The 15,800-nt window shown below is 50.5% G+C and overlaps 1 protein-coding gene across 2 annotated transcripts in view; it reads left to right on the top strand.

Annotated features, from left to right (window-relative positions):
• Adgrd1 (adhesion G protein-coupled receptor D1) overlaps window positions 1-14,892 on the top strand; it is a 114,155-nt gene extending 99,263 nt beyond the window's left edge. For both annotated transcript variants that reach the window (XM_051161408.1, XM_051161407.1), the window contains 6 exons: window positions 1,041-1,107; window positions 10,427-10,518; window positions 12,442-12,568; window positions 12,882-12,923; window positions 13,635-13,727; window positions 14,550-14,892. In XM_051161408.1, the coding sequence (XP_051017365.1) occupies window positions 1,041-1,107; window positions 10,427-10,518; window positions 12,442-12,568; window positions 12,882-12,923; window positions 13,635-13,727; window positions 14,550-14,645 (517 nt within the window). In that variant the 3' untranslated portion in view covers window positions 14,646-14,892. The remainder of the gene's footprint in view (window positions 1-1,040; window positions 1,108-10,426; window positions 10,519-12,441; window positions 12,569-12,881; window positions 12,924-13,634; window positions 13,728-14,549) is intronic.
• Window positions 14,893-15,800: the final 908 nt, after the last annotated feature.

The following is a 15,800-nucleotide window of genomic DNA, read 5'->3' as shown; positions in this document are numbered from 1 at the left end:
CTTCTCCAAGATGCATGGCTCTTGTCACCCGTGAAGCCCATGTGTGTGGCCTTCAGGCCTTTCTTGGGTGTTCAGCAATTCTGCAGCATCCAGTTGAAGGAATATGAGAGTACGCAAATGAACATGGTCTAGGGTGCATAGGCAGAGATGGGTCTTATAGTCTTTGCTTGGCTGGGAGGCCTGGGCTATACTTTGTTGTTGTTATTGTTTTGTTTTTAGAGACAGGGTTTCTCTGTTTTAGCCCTGGCTGTCCTGGACTCCCTTTATAGACCAGGCTGGCCTCGAACTCACAGCGATCCTCCTGCCTCTGCCTCCCGAGTACTGGGATTACAGGTGTGCACCTCACGCCCAGCTCTGGGCCCCACTCTTCGCTGCTGTCCCTGTGGGTCCCAGTAGTGTCATAAGGAAAAAGTGTAAGTGTCCAGGATTGAAAGGATGACACTCTTGGTTTCCACCCCAGCTCTGGGAGAACATGGAACCCGATGGGGGATCTGGCTATCTCCCCTGGGTTAGGGGCCATGTCTCTGAGAGTAGGTGGACTCTCACGTCCTAGTCACTCTACCCCAGCATGTTAGACCGATTCCTGGGATGCACTGGGCCATTTACTCATGCTAGGATTGCATGGGAGTGTAGTGAGAAGCAGGCTCAGAGAAGATGGGCAGGTAGCTAACCAGCTCCCTAAGCCCCACTGAAGGCTCCTTCCCGGCCAGAGTTTGACATGTTATGCAAAGACTCAAAGCTAGTTTCTGGTGTGGCTTTTTCTCTATTCTGGTAACAAAGTGGGAATCCACTCTTGGCTTTGGCTGGACTTGGCAGAGATGGCTGACCCGGACATCAATTCTGGGAAATTCTCTCCAAGGAAGAGACCCATATGCTCATCATAGGAGTGACTTCAGGATGAAGAGTGGGTGTCATAGCATCACCTAGAGCTAAAGGATTCTTTCTCTTGGCTGAAGTCCTGCCATTGTTATGACTTAGGGGTAGGGGCACCTCTGTAGAGGGTAGACAAGGCTGCTTAAGTAACGCTCTTTTCTTTACAGCTGCTGGTTGTCACTGGGGAGTGGTGCCATTTGGGCCTTTGTGGGCCCTGCTCTGCTGGTCATTGTGGTAAGTCCCCGCCCCCACTTTGTGGGCAGTTAAGCAGATCGGGGGGAGGGCTGTTTAGACTGTGCTGGGCTTCCTGGAGACGTACCCCAAGATAGTACAACGTCACTTTTATCCTTACTGTTCTCCCTGCTCCCCGTCCCAGCTGTGTGTGCGCTCGCGCGCGCGTGTGCGTGTGTGTGTGTGTGTAAAACTCTGAGCCTTGGTTACCCATAGCCTCAGGGAGGCCCTGAGTTTGGAGTAACCCCAATAAGCCCCCAGTGTACCTCCACTGAATTCTTAGAGCGTCCCAATACCCCAAGGCTGGCATGTTAGCGGGACTCCTGTGAACCTCACAGGTAAGTGAAGATTCGTCTGGTGAAGACAAGTGACAGAGGGGACAGTCAGGGGCATAGATACAGGTATCAGCCACACAGCTCCAAGTGGGGCACCTGCCCATGGCTGAGGAACTCCTTGTCTTCCCCATGGCTATTCTGTGTGGCAGGTGCCCAAGATTAGCAAGCAGCCAGACCCATACAGCATTCTCGTAACCATAGCTACATCCTCCCACTGACCTCAGTGCCTGTGTGCTGACTGATGCTTATGGCTGCAGTGATGTGGAGTTCACAGAACAAACTTGGTGTAGTCATAGGGTCCAGGAGATTCACACACACACACACACACACACACACACACACACACACACACACACACACACACACACACACACACACACACACACACACACACACACACACACACACAGACACACACCCAGGGCAGGGCTTTTTGTCCGGACTGAGTTATAACTGAAGTTCTGGGGGTCCTACCCTTGGCAGGTCCTTCACTGGGCTCAGGGGGGCATTGTTGACCAATCCCAAAGGAAACCCCTTATACATGGATCTTCAGCAGGCTGGTTGCTATCCCTAAGATGGGGTGTCCCAACCCCACCTTGGCAGCAGGGAGAAAACTGTCCTCACATCTCAGGTGACGTCAGACTTCACATCTCACCGGATAAAGGATAGGTTGACCTCTGGGAAGTTTTGGGCCACATCTGAGAGCCACTCTATCTATCTATACACACACTTAAAAAAAATCATAGCCCCGCCTCTCCCCTCTCCTTTTCTCGAACTATGAATCTGTGTGACTACCCCCCATTCAGTGGCACTGGTTGAGGCAGGACCCTGGTAGACAATTACGAAGGAAGCCTAGAGCGATGCCAAATGGCTAATTGTTCTTTATAGAAATTCCTCTGATGCCCTCATACTAATGGGCACAATGGCACCTTCTTGGCTAAGGGTTTACAGAGGGCAGAGAGTGACCTGTCGTTGCCGTGACCTTTGGGTGTGGAGAACAGGCCCTGTCACAATGCATGTGGCTCCTGCTATACACATAAACAATGTAGGTAAGATGCTTCTGTTGAGCTCGCTGCTGCATTTCCCACTGGACACTCTGCTTTGCGGGGCGCATAGGCCCCAGGGACCTGGAAATAAATCCCTCTGTTCTTGGTTGGGGTACGGTAGGGGTGAGGAACCATGCCAGCTTTGAGGTCACTAGCTGACTTGGGCCCTGGCTTAGGGTTGGTCCAGGATCCATGTTTACAGGTCAGTCCCCTGAGGCGATGGTCAGTGGCTCCCAGGACATCACTGCTATCCTAGGCAAACATGCATAGCCTCCTGGGAAAAGGAGCCTCAAAGGAACTGGAAGCTGTGACACAGCAGGGAGGGTCACAGGATCTAGACAGGGGCCCGTTTAGTGTCGGAATCACCTTCAAGGAGAGTTGTAAGGTCTAAACTAGGAATGAGGTGGAGCCAAGCTCCCTCCAGGGATGCCTGTCTGCAGAGAGCTCTGGGTATCAAACGGTTTTCTTCCTATTAGCAGCTTTCAGTGTCAAGACGACACCATATGGAGTGCTGTGGAGTGTCCCATGCCAGAGCTTGGCTGTGCCCAGACCTACAGGAGAGTCCAATGCTATTACAAGTTGTTTTCAGGGTGCACCATCAACACAAAGGCATTGGGGCAAGAGGACTAAGAAGGGAAGTGATTGTGTTGAAGGTCTGGTCTCTTCCCTTTTGTTGATACACAGACCCTCTGGATCTTTTGGGCCAGGAAGAGCCCCTCTGTGTAGATGCTCTTTGTGTGCCTCTAGCCAGAGGCAGCCTGGGGCGGGGGGATGAAGCTACTGGGACCACAACATTTTATCCCCAGCATTCAGAAACCTGACCCGGTTGTGTGTGCCAGGCTCATGAAGCCCTGGGTGTGATTTCCAGGGCTTGTGCTACCTAAAGTACACTGCTTCCTTCCCAGGGTGTTGGCCATTTTTTTTTTTTTTTTTTTTTTTTTTTTTTTTGTGAGACCGGTTTTCTCTATGTTATCTCCCCCCCCCCCACATTTTATTGTTTCTTTTTTTTTTTAAAGATATACATTTATATTATTACACATGAATAAAATAAACTGCATACAGCAGGAAGAACCATGAGACAATCAGGAATTATATAAATGTTACATCTCTATTAACTTATATAAATGTTAACTTACATAAATGATACATCTCTATTAACTTAAAACATCTATCTTGATCTAAAAACATCTTAACGCCTATCCAACTAAGCTTAATTGTAAGACTAAACTATCTGGTCTTCAACCCCATCAGAGACTTGGGAAGAAATAACACTTAGAGACCTGAGGGAATCGGAAGTGTAGGTTAGCGGCTTCCGAAAGGAAAAGATGACTGAGACACCCCACACTCTCTATAGCACTGGAGCATCATCTTCGGCATAAGGCGGTTTTCAACGTTCAAAGTTTAACTATTGAGCATGAGTTCCCTGCCCATATGCTTGGACGGTACCATTTGCCATTTGTGGATGACGTGCACACTCTGAGATAAATGTAGGTAAAAGACCGTCAACAGGGATATCTCAGTCCTAAGAAAGACACAAACCTACTGGAAAGATGAACAAAAGGGGGGAATTCTATTTTAAATAAAGGAAATCTTAGTTTTTGAGAATAAGATTATTGAGAGGGGCTGAGTCTGGGAAGGATCCATGACTTCCTCATTTTTCCTTTGATGACACTGTGATTCCCACTCGACAGAAAATGGCGAAATAAGTTAAAGAGCAAAGCTTTTGGTCAATTCTTTGTTTACATCTCTTTCTTTATCATCGTGCCCATATTCTCTGTGTTATCTTAAGTGTCCCGGACTCTCTCTGTAGACCAGGCTGGCCTCGAACTCACAATGATCTGCCTGCCTCTGCCTCCCAAGTGCTGGGATTAAAGGCATGCGCCACCATGCCCGGCTGGTGTCAGCCATTCTTAACCTCAGGGAAGGAAGTCCTCGGCTACACCCACTGTGTGATGCTTAAAGCTTCCCCTGTCAGCTTCCCCTGCAGGGGCTTAGAGGTCATAGCCTGTAAAATCTCCCAGCATGCTCTAATAATGGCTAACATTGGGTCATCAGATATAGCAGAAGCTGAGAGGGAGGTGTGAGCACTCTCTAAGACAGTGATTCTCAAACTATAGGTCCCAGCCCCTCGGAGGTCAAATGACCCTTTCACAGGGTGGGTGGTGGGTGGGTGGGGGCTAAGACCATCAGAAAACACAGATGTTTACATCGACGATTCATAACAGTTGCAAGATCACAGTCCTGATGTAGCAACAAAAATAATTTTATGGTCGGGCGTTGCCACCACATGAGGAACTGTGTTAAAGGGTCTCAGCATTAGGAAGGTTGAGAACCACAGCTCTAAGGGCTCCTGCGGTAAAGGGCAGGCTTGGTCTAAAGGAGTAGATATGACCATGCCTCGCCTGAGGTCAGGTTCTGGGGCACAGCCCCTGATTTACTACGTGTCTGCAGCTGCTCAGGCTGCAGTGCTCAGACGTTCTGCAGCAGACACTGCGGCCTTCTGAGGCAAAAGTATTTACTACTCAGCCCTTGGCAAAAAAAAAAAAAAAAAAAAAAAAAAGTTGGCCAATCCCAGTCTCAAGGCATGCTGTAGCCTGTCCTGCTGGCTGCCAGGCCTTGGGCTGGGTGCTGAGGTAGAGACATGGTGACATATTGTGTGCCCGCCACCTCAGATGATGGAGGGGGGTTTGTACCATCCTGAGCCACGCTTTTAGTCACCCTTGAGTTCCTTGCCTTACTTCCAGATGAAGGAAGCAAGTTTTGGATGTCAAGCGCGGTCTGACCCATTTGTGTAAAAGCTCTCTGTGGGCGCTTATTCTCTTGCAAGTGGGAAACAGATGAGAAAATGTGGCTTGGGTACTCCTGAATGGCGGCTCGTGTGGGATGGACGTCCCTTGCTTAGCCTTGATCTGCATCTTAAAGCACTCCACGAGGCCAGCACAGTTTTAAAGAGTTATTCTTACTAGTTTTCATTTTGTGTGTTGTGTTTCTTTGTGTGAATTTATGCACCCGAGTGTGAGTGTAGGTGCCCAAGGAGGCTAAAAGTGTTGGATTCTCTGGAGCTGGAGTTACAGGTAGTTATGAGGTACCTGATGCAGAGGCAGGGAACCGACCTCAGGCTCTTGGCAAGAGCGCCTCTCAAGTCTAGCGTTTGGAGGAAGAGTTTCTCAGTGTAGCCCTGGCTGTCCTGAAACACACTACACTGGCCACAAACTCAAGAGGTCCACCTGCCTCTGTCTCCTGAGTGCTGGGATTAAAAGCTTGTGCTACCATGCTCAGCTGGCTTACAAATTTTTCAAGTAAAGCCATTTTAGAAAGTGGGATGTGTGTGTCAGACCATGTGACTGACTTCCCCATCTGTACTAGTGAGGGCTGGCCTGATGATGCAGGAGGAGGCTGTGGGCAGTAACAGGCTCCTGTGGGCTTCCTAGGCTTCCTTGAGCTAAAGAGAAGAGCAGAAAAGTCAGCATCAGGACCCGCCATCCAACTTGATATAACCGTATCCAATGGACCAGCAGGTCCCTGGGACTTCATCAGCTTAAGATCTTGCAAGAAAGCACCATAGGCTAGGGGCTTGAATGAAGGACACTAATCTCTTATCGTCCCGAAAGCCACCAGAAGCCAGGCATCTGAAACCAAAGGCTCAGCGGGTCAGTTCCCCTGGTCCCCTATCTCTTTGGCCATCTGTGTGGGACCACAGCTCTGCATTGTTACAATCCATACAAATGATCTCAGTTTAGTACATCACCTCAGCACGCGGTGGTGTTATGAGGGTTATGCAATGAAAGCTTGCTCACAAGGGAAAGCAGGCCAGCCAGTCCAAACAGCCTGGACACCGCTGGCCCTAAGCAAGACGAGAGAGTTCAGGAAGAGAAGGGATACTACAGCCTTTGCCCCCACAGTGGCTTGGTCTGTGCCTGTCCCAACCAGAGAAGGAGGGCAACGCCTCCAGGCCTGAGAAAGAGAAGAGACCCTGGGGTACTCAAAAATCCTTGTCTTCCCCGAGAAGCCAGGTATAGACACATGAATATGTAGATGCAGATGCAAAGCTACAGGCTACGAGGCTATACACAGAGCTTTAGGTACCTAGACCCGTGCTACACAGAGCTATAGGCCCATAGATTCACAGATCCACAAGGCTATAGGCCCGTAGATCCACAGAGCCACAGAGCTCTAGGTACATACATACATAGATACACAGAACTACAGGCATAGAGCCACAAATACAGGCACAGAGCTACAGGCTCATGGATTCATAGTTACACACACAGAGCTACAGGCCCATGGATTCACAGTTACAGACACACAGATTCCCCAGATATATATAATATATATATAGCTACGGTCACATAGATCCATGGCTGAACAGAGGTACAGCTACAGAGACACATCATGGACAGAGTAACAGGCACAGAGATCCATATTTATGTATCATGTGTGTGCAGATGTGAAAATTTTTCTCCTTGTAAAACACCTGTGCACATTCCTGTGTTTTCCCCCGCCGCCATAAGTTCCTAGATGACCCTAAGTTGACAGTAGAGCCTGGGCCAACCCCAGAGGCCCCACCTACCATTTCTACTTCCTCCTCTCGAAGTCCCCACGATCTTTTCCTGGATCATCCTGGCCTGTGTTGGCCTTTATGTCTGGCCGCCTGAAGTGCAGCCCTATTCTTCTCTTCCCAAATGCAGCTTGGAATTGTCTCTTTGATGTTTGCCCCTAGTAGCTTGCCCCCATCCTGCAAATTGATGCCAAGTCCCCAATGGTCTCCTCACCCAGCTTTCCCAACCAAAACAGGCCTTTCCAGTCCCACCAGGATGTGGGCCCCAGTGAACAGAGTGGAGCCGAGGGGCCAGGCCTGTTCTGCTTGGTCTTTCTGTGAACTTGTAGATTTTGTGGTTTGTAAGCCCCTGGCTCCTGCCTCACTGCACAGATTCAGGGTCGTGTTCTCCCGCTGCCGCTGCCTAAAGGGTGGTCCCGGCTCAGCAACAGACGCAAAACCACAGAGACTTAGATAAAAGTCACTACAGATACAGTGGACCAGGTCCTAGGCCTCCAAATGAAACCAGACAATACCAAAGCTGTGTCAAGGGCAAAAATACACCCCGCCCCCTGGCAACACACAAACCTATAAAAAGATAAACGGTGGCAAGTCGGGACAGATGACAATATGAGCAGCTTTGCTGCTGCTGGGACACTGTGTGTTTCTTGGCTAGATCAGTCAAAATAAATCCCGAAGCGATTGCCTGTCACATTTTCTCATTTGTGGAACACTCCACGACAAGTTGATTGCCCTGTCGGTATCCTGGCTGAGGAAGCCTGGAACTACGGGGCTAAGTCTCTGGTCTTTGATCTGAGGAGGTCTGGGATGGAATCACCTTTTGCAGGGTCTATGCTCATGTCAGGAGCAGGGCAGTGTGACCTCTGACCTCACACAAGGTATCTGAATCTCTCCCACAGGCAGCATCCCACTGGCCCTTCCCCTGGCCCATCTCTATCCCCAAGTCGTTAGAACCTAGCCTAGTTTAAAAAAAATCTTTGTGACCCCTCCAAGGACACTGTGGACATGCTCACTGAAAACAAGTTTAAAGTAATTTCCCTTTTCATTTCTAATTGCTCCAAATTAAAAAGTAGTTAGGCAATTTGAGTTTTCAAATTTGAACAGGCATGGTTGAGAGAAAAAAATCTTAGGAATATATGAAAAAAATTGGAATCGATGGACAATCTTTGTCCACAGCTACTATTCTGTCCCCCGGTGTCAATTCTCCCCAAGGAAGTAGCAGGCTTTCATACTAGCTTCCGCCATTAGACTGGATACCTCCAACTGCATGGTCACCCCAAGAGCATCTCCTCCAGGGGACACAGGGCCTCGGGATTTGAGAAACGAAGAAGGACCATTGCTGTGCCCTAGGTATGACCTACAGAACCACAGGGTCCACATCTCTCGCCCACTGGTGCATAACCGATTTGCTTCTAATCATCAGCCAACAGCTTTTGCAGGTGTGCGAGGTAGCTAAGCCATAAATTCCCAAAGTGAAAGGGGCAGGCCGGCAGCGTGCCAGCGGGAGAGTGGCTCACTCTACCCAGCCACCCCCAAAATCCTGGGGACTGCAAGAAGGTTTGTGTTGTTAAAAAAAAAAAAAAAAAAAAAAAAACCCAGTACTCTGGAAATGAACCAAAGGCATACAAATGAAAAAGCATTTATTATTTTTTTTTCCTAAAGAAAATCTACCGAATCTTGGGAGGGCCATAAGGGTCTGTAACATTGTGACCTAGAGCTGCCCCATCTCCACTCTCCCTCTGTGACAAAGGGGGTGCGCTGTAGCATATGGGGCACACAGCTTAGGGCTCCATGACTGAAGACGGCAGGATGCTCTCAGGTGTGGCCATGGTCTGAGGTGACACCCCCACCCCTTGAATCGGTCACCCTACATAGTTTGTTCTGCCTTTTGTCACTGTCCAAGCCAGCGGCCCACCGCTCCCACTGCCTCTTGCTCCTTGCAGTTTTCTTTCTGTTGTTAGGAAGGCTGGAGGGCAGCCGAATTACTGGACACTGCATGACACTGTGCTAGCTGGTTACGCATTAACCTCTCCCATCGCCCCTGACCTTGGGAGACTCTGTTGTTACCCAGGGCAACAAAGCACAGAGGGAAAGTGACGGTTAAGCCTTTGTTCGCATCTGACAGCAGCATAAACGAGAGTCTAGACAGGACAGGCGAAGTACCCACAGTGCCTCGTTTTCCTGGGAATCGTGTAGCACAGACCCAGAATTGTCTCAGCTGAAAACCTTTAGCAAAAGGCTCTGCATGACTGATAGGAGCTGGGAGGAGGCAGAGAGAGAAGGCTGGAGTGGAAAAGTACCAGCTGGAACTAGAGAGGGGAAAAGCATCTCAAGTCCCCCCCCCCCCAAATCAGGCATTCTATGCAGGGGAGGGGTGTCCATCAGGCATTCTATGAAGGGGAGCCGTGTCTCAGAACGGCTTGGGACTCAGCCACCTAGGCTGCTGATGCAGGCATGTTGCCGCAGGCTGTGGGGTTTGAGGTTTTGACTGCAGGCCTCTCTGGCATTGCCAGCTCTGGCTGTGTACAAGGCTAGGTGGGCTAGCAGCCTCCCTGTGAGGCCTGATGGGAAAGCCCCTGTCAGTTCTAAGGTCACAAGCCTGGAGCTGGCCTCATGATAACCTTGAAGATTTTAACACTTAAGGGAATAACCCTGGCCACAGCACTGCTCTCACAACCCACTGGGGGCCCCCTCAAGCAGAAAGAGACTAGGAGGTCATTCTCCCTGCTACTCCCAATTTGCCCCTTAATATTTAGGATCCAGGAGAGCTGGTAGGTAAGGGATGACCTGGGCTGGAGCCTGAGACGCCTGAGTGTTGGCCTAGCACGGAAGCCAAGGTCTCCATCCAGAGCACAAACAGTACTGGGCACAGCTGACACCCCTTACTGCTACGACTCTCAAACATCACACACAGGTGTGGGGGTGTGAGAGCCAGCTGCCGTAAGTGGACTGGACACACGGGAACCATCCCCTCTTTTCCTGGCTAGTTTGTACCAGCCAATCCTCCTAACTCAGTGGGGAGCAGAGATTCCAGGATCCATAGGGAATGTCGGAGGGGGGTTGTGGTGGTGGTATGGTGGTGTCAAACGGAGTGAGTAAGCGCAAAACGAGCTTTGAGCTGGTTCATCTAACCCCAATGCTCACACTCACTCTTCCTGCTGTGAACTTGTAGGATGAGAGCGGAGTCCGTGCCTTGTCTCTCTCAGCAGCATAGAGGGGCAGGCTTAAGGGGCATCTGTTCCCTTCAAAGCCTGGAGACTACCCTTGAATTTGTCCCAGCTGTGTTCCCTGCTGGCCGAGGAACAGCTACAGTGGGGATAGATTCCTGTGTCCTGCGGGTAGGGCTGGCCCCTCATGGCCTCCGTCTCTCTCCACCCTTACAGGTCAACATCGTTATCCTGGTTGCCGTGACAAGGGTCATTTCGCACATCAGCACTGACAACTACAAGATACACGGGGACCCCGGTGCCTTCAAGTGAGTTGACCCCAACTGTCCACATCCCACTGTACTGCCCGGCGGGGGGGGGGGTGGGGGCAGGGCGGCTCTTGAAGGCTTCAGGAGGGACAGATAATGATGCTTCTCAGGGCAAGCACCATTCAGTCTTCAGCTAACTCGACATCCTCGAAGCCTACACGGCAGCCTTTTGTTTGGGTTCTTAGTCCATTACGTACTCCCAATGATCCATCTGAGGTCACAAAGCAGCCTTGGAGGCCATGTGAAGGTATCTCCTGGGACCTCTCCAACCAGAATCAGAGACATCTGGAGGGAAGGGAAATAAACACTCCATATAGGAAGATCTGACTTCTAGTTCATGCAGCAACGGGCCCCTCTGCCCTTCACTACTTTCTCAGTGGAAAGGGGGCAACAAGATCCTCCTCACGGGATGCTGTGTGAAGGAGCATCCTAGCAGGCAGAATGTCCACACATTCTGGGCTGCCGCCAAGGGAGAAAGGGTGTCTTTGGAAATACCCCACCCTCCATGGGACTGACATGCCACTTGGGGCTGCCTGGGTCCCTGGTGTTGATCTACTGGGTCCTGCCAATGGCAAACAGATGTGGCAGGAGGAGACACAGCAACCTGTCCTGAGCCTGTAAGACGCCCCATCCATGGAGATACGGTCTCCTGGACTCAGTTTCCATAGTGTGCCTCCCCTCCTCTGTGTGGGCTTCATGCCCAAATCCACACTGCCCTCTGAGAGGCAGAACTGCAGTGGCCAAAGCCCTCTTCGAGAGGGTCTCTTCCTTCCTGGACAGCAGGGTGGGAGGGGACTATGGTGACAAGGCCCTGGCCTTGTGCCTAATGGAGTGCGACTCACGTGAGTGTCATGGACTCAAGATTCAGAGTCCTTCTTGACCATAGAGAACAGCGAGCACCCTAAGGATCAAGGCTGGGGACCCCCTCACAGGTGACTTGGGAGCTCTTGCAGAAGCAGGCAGGATGTTAGGCTGCTGGCGTCCTGTAAGGGACTTTAAAAATAGTGTGTCAAGCAAAAACCATGAGCAGGCAACAGCAACTCAGTGAGATAATTATTCTAAGCACTGTCAATTAACTTGACAAGTGAAAGCAGTTCTCTTGGGCTTTTTCTGTCCCTGGAACCTTCTAGGCCGTGCCTGAATGAAGAAGTAGGTCCATAGGGGTCAGGGGCATTTTCTTTCATCTTCATGAGGGGTGGGGGAGCCTAGGCCTGCCCGCTTCCCACTGTGGTCTGACTGTGAGGGGGCTTGTTCTTCCTCACCCTACCCTCAGACCTATGGCCTTCAGTGGTCAAGGTATGTCCCCAGCTCTCATACCCAGCCCAGGTTTTTGCTCCTATCTTAGCCTGGCATCTGTAGTACCAAGCCTGCCACTGTGCCCACAACATTTGTGCTCACACCATGACCTTCTACCCATTGCTACTACCAGAGCCCAGCTAGGAGGGGCCTTTATCTCCTGCCTCTCTCTGCAGAAGTGCCCAGCCGGGTGTGGTGGTGCATGCCTTTAATCCCAGCACTTGAGAAGCAGAGGCAGGTGGATCACTGTGATCCACCAGCTTGGTCTACAAAGCAAGTCCTACACAGAGAGACCATGTCTTGAAAAACAAAACAAAACCAAACAAAAACAAAAACAAAAAACCCCAACCAACCAACCAAACAAACAAAAAAAACAGGTGCCACCAAATGCTGTCCCTGTCTGAGCTCTTTGGGGCTTCAGACATAAATGTGCCATGACATAGCAAGTTGGTGTCAGCAGACCACCATGGAAGATACAGTCTGCTATTCCCCTCAAGTGTCTACAGACAACCCAGTCTCTTTCCCCCATGGAGCCATTTCTTTTCATAGCCGACCTGGTACCCTATGGTTCTCATGGTCTGGTTTTCCTGCCTACTGCCAACATGAATGTCACCACTTCTGTTCCAGGTTGACAGCCAAGGCTGTTGCTGTACTGCTGCCTATCCTGGGGACCTCATGGGTGTTTGGGGTGCTTGCTGTCAGTGACCGGGCCCTGGTCTTCCAATACATGTTTGCTGTCCTCAACTCCTTGCAGGTAAGAAGAACCTGTAGGCCAATAGGTAGGCAACACTGTCAGCTCCCATCATCCCTGCAGTGGGAACACCAAGGCCCGGTTAAGACGGAGTCTGGTGTTCTCTGCTTGGAAGCTGCGGTGATGGTTAGGGTCTTTGCCCCTTCCTGAATTGAGCCATCTCAAAATCCCCCTTCACTGGGCCTGTGGGCCTGAGGTTCCAGGTCACAGCAAGCTCCCCACAGTGAGCTGTGCACATGCCACCCTCAGGCTTGTGTGATGGAGGGACTTTATGTCACTGTGTGGCTCTGATGTTGTCTCTCCCTTTCCTTCCCAGGGCCTCTTCATCTTCCTCTTTCACTGTCTCCTGAACTCAGAGGTATGTCCAGTCCATCCCCTGACAGCTCCAAGTAGCTCTCCATTTCCACAAGGGCACAGGGAGAAGGGTGGCGTTGTCTAGGGTACATCCGTTGTCAGAACCTGCTTAGGAAGGGCTGGCTCTGATGTGGATATTGGTACCAACTCTGATGTCCTACCCTTATATTGGGTGCTTGGGGCTCACATCACAGCAAGTCTCTAGAACAGTGATTTTCAACCTGTGGGTTGTGACTCCCTTGGGAGTCAAATGAGCCCTTCACAGCGGTCCCCTAAGGCCATCAGAAGACACATATGTTTATGTTGTGATTCATAATCATAGCAAAATTACAGGTATGATGTAGCAGTGAGAATATTTTTTAAACATTTCTTTCTTTTTAATTTATGTGCATAGGTGTTTTGCCTGTGTGTATGTCTGTGTGAGGGTGTCAGCATGAAGTTACATACAGGTGTGAGCTGCCATGTGGGTGCTGGGAATTGAACCTGGGTCCTTTGGAAGAGCAGTCAGTGCTCTTAACCACTAAGCCATCTCTAGCCCTGCAATGAGAATAATTTTATAGTTGGGGGTCACCACAACATGAGGAACTGTATTAAAGGGTCACAGCATTAGGAAGGTTGAGAACCTGCGGTCTAGAGACTGTTGGCAATGACCCCTGAGTGTTTGCTCTGTCAACTCCTGGTGTTCCTGCTAAGGCTCTTCCTTCTGCCTTTGAAGGTGAGAGCAGCCTTCAAGCACAAGACCAAGGTCTGGTCTCTCACGAGCAGCTCTGCCCGTACCATGAACACGAAGCCCTGCAGTTCAGACACCGTGAGTACAACGTGACATGTCTTCCTGAGTCCCTTCCCTTTGTTTCACTAAACCGGTTCCAGATATTCCAAATGTCCCCTCACCATCCTCAGGGCTCTGGTTAGTATGGCTGTTATGAGGACCAGCAATCCCGGCCATCAACATGGCTCTAAGCATGCTTCTCAGGTGGACATAGCCTGTGCTTAATGGAGGACACACGCTGCTGCAAGCCATTGTTTAAACAGAGGCCCCTCACCTTTCTCTTCTTCAGGCTCCTGGAAGGGCCTAGCATGCAATGGGGTCCATGTATCTCCCATCTATTAACCATTTTCTCTAGAGCAGGGGTTCCCAACATCCCTATTGCTGGGAACTTTTAATACAGTTCCTCATGTTGTGGTGACCTCCCCAACCATAAAATCATTTTCATTGTTACTTCATAACCATAACTTTGTAAAGACCCTCAAAGGGCTTGCGACCCACAGGTTGAGAACCACTGCTCTAGTATTTCTTTCCTGGATGACATTAAGTAAGTGTCACTGACTCATGGTCAAACTCCCACCACAGCCATTTGCCTAATGTCCATTGTCTGTCCTCTTCATGGGAATTAACAGCCCATGAGAGCAAAGACGAAGCCTGATTGGTAATGAGCAAAGACCCTGGGCTTCATAAGGGAGGAACCTGCACAGGGCCCTCTGGTCTGGACTAGTTGAGTGTTCAGAGCCTTGTATCTCAGCAGTGGGGCCCTGGGTCCTCACATGGCCCCAGGCCCAAGATCTTCAACACTCACATGGAATGAGTTCTACCTCACAGAGCTGTCCTCACACCTCACTTTGTGTTTTGTAGGTCAACGGGACCCGGCCAGGCACAGCATCTACAAAGTTAAGCCCGTGGGACAAGAGCAGCCATTCTACCCACCGTGTGGACCTATCTGCTGTGTGAACAGAGAGGCTGCCATTCAAAACAAGTGCCTTCCTTGAAGCAAAGAAAAAAAATGTACACCCTGCCTCCATCATGGGCCCCTCTCCTCTTTGCTGCCTCGGCCTGGGATAACGGCCCCTACCTAAGACTGTGCAAAATGTCCTGCCTAGCACTGCAAGTTGACTCAGGGTGGTGTGGTCACTGATGGTATGGCCATCCGTCCCTGGTGTGGTAGGCACTTCTGTCATCTGTGGACACCAGAGCTCAATGTAGCTCTTGGTGACACTAAGTACCTCCCCCCCGTTACTGTGTGCCATAACGGCAAGCCTGTGGTAAATAAGATGTAAGGATGCAGCTATAGGAAGTCATAGCCTCAGTCTTGATGGAGACTCTGAGTCCTGGGTGGTCCTCAAGGTCCTATGGTTCTCCAGAGGGTCAACAGAGGTAGCTGAGTGAATGGCGGCGGGGAATGAGGCCAGTGCCAATTAGAATGCACATCTTCATGTAAGGGGACACTAATTGAGCCACCACATACCCTAGCTGGATGGCCAGTTCTGAGGTCCATGCCTCTGCCTGTCTGGACTCACCCACTCACTTGTGTGTGGAGCTCTACGAAGACAGCCTAAAGGAGCCACTGCCTAGGAACTGACTGAGTCATCTATTCCCTGCAAGCTGGACCTAAACTCAGCCATAGAATGCCTCTTTTAAACATGAGCCTTTCTACTGTCCACTGCCTCCTCCAGGGCTGAGCTCCCATGATGGGTATCCCCCTGCACCTGCATCTCCTGGTTTTTTGGGCCATAGCTACACCTATGGTCTGCTTTCTCATCCCTTAGACATGCCACCTCTGTGTAAGAGCCAATGAGGCCCCAGACAGTCAGATGTCCCTCATGTCCCTCACACACCAGAGCAGCCACACTGAGGAGGCTGATTTCTTCCTATTAGTGACCACACCAAGTCCCCACTGATGGGCAGCGTGGCCACTGGGGGATCTTGGGATGGCATGAATGGCTGGAATCAGACTCAGCCCCGGGAAGTGCAGTCACTGTGACAACTGCATGTGGACAAGGTCCTCGTGTTTGTGGGGACCACAGAGATTTATGGAGCAGACTTTAGAGGGCCAGCTAGTGTGATGGGAACCTAAGCATCTGTGACATGTACAGCTGAGATGGCCAG

The sequence above is a fragment of the Acomys russatus genome, chromosome 19 (assembly GCF_903995435.1).
Source record: "Acomys russatus chromosome 19, mAcoRus1.1, whole genome shotgun sequence".
Lineage (NCBI taxonomy): Eukaryota > Metazoa > Chordata > Mammalia > Rodentia > Muridae > Acomys > Acomys russatus.
Note: the sequence above shows the minus strand (reverse complement) of the source record. Positions and strands in the feature narration are given on the sequence as shown.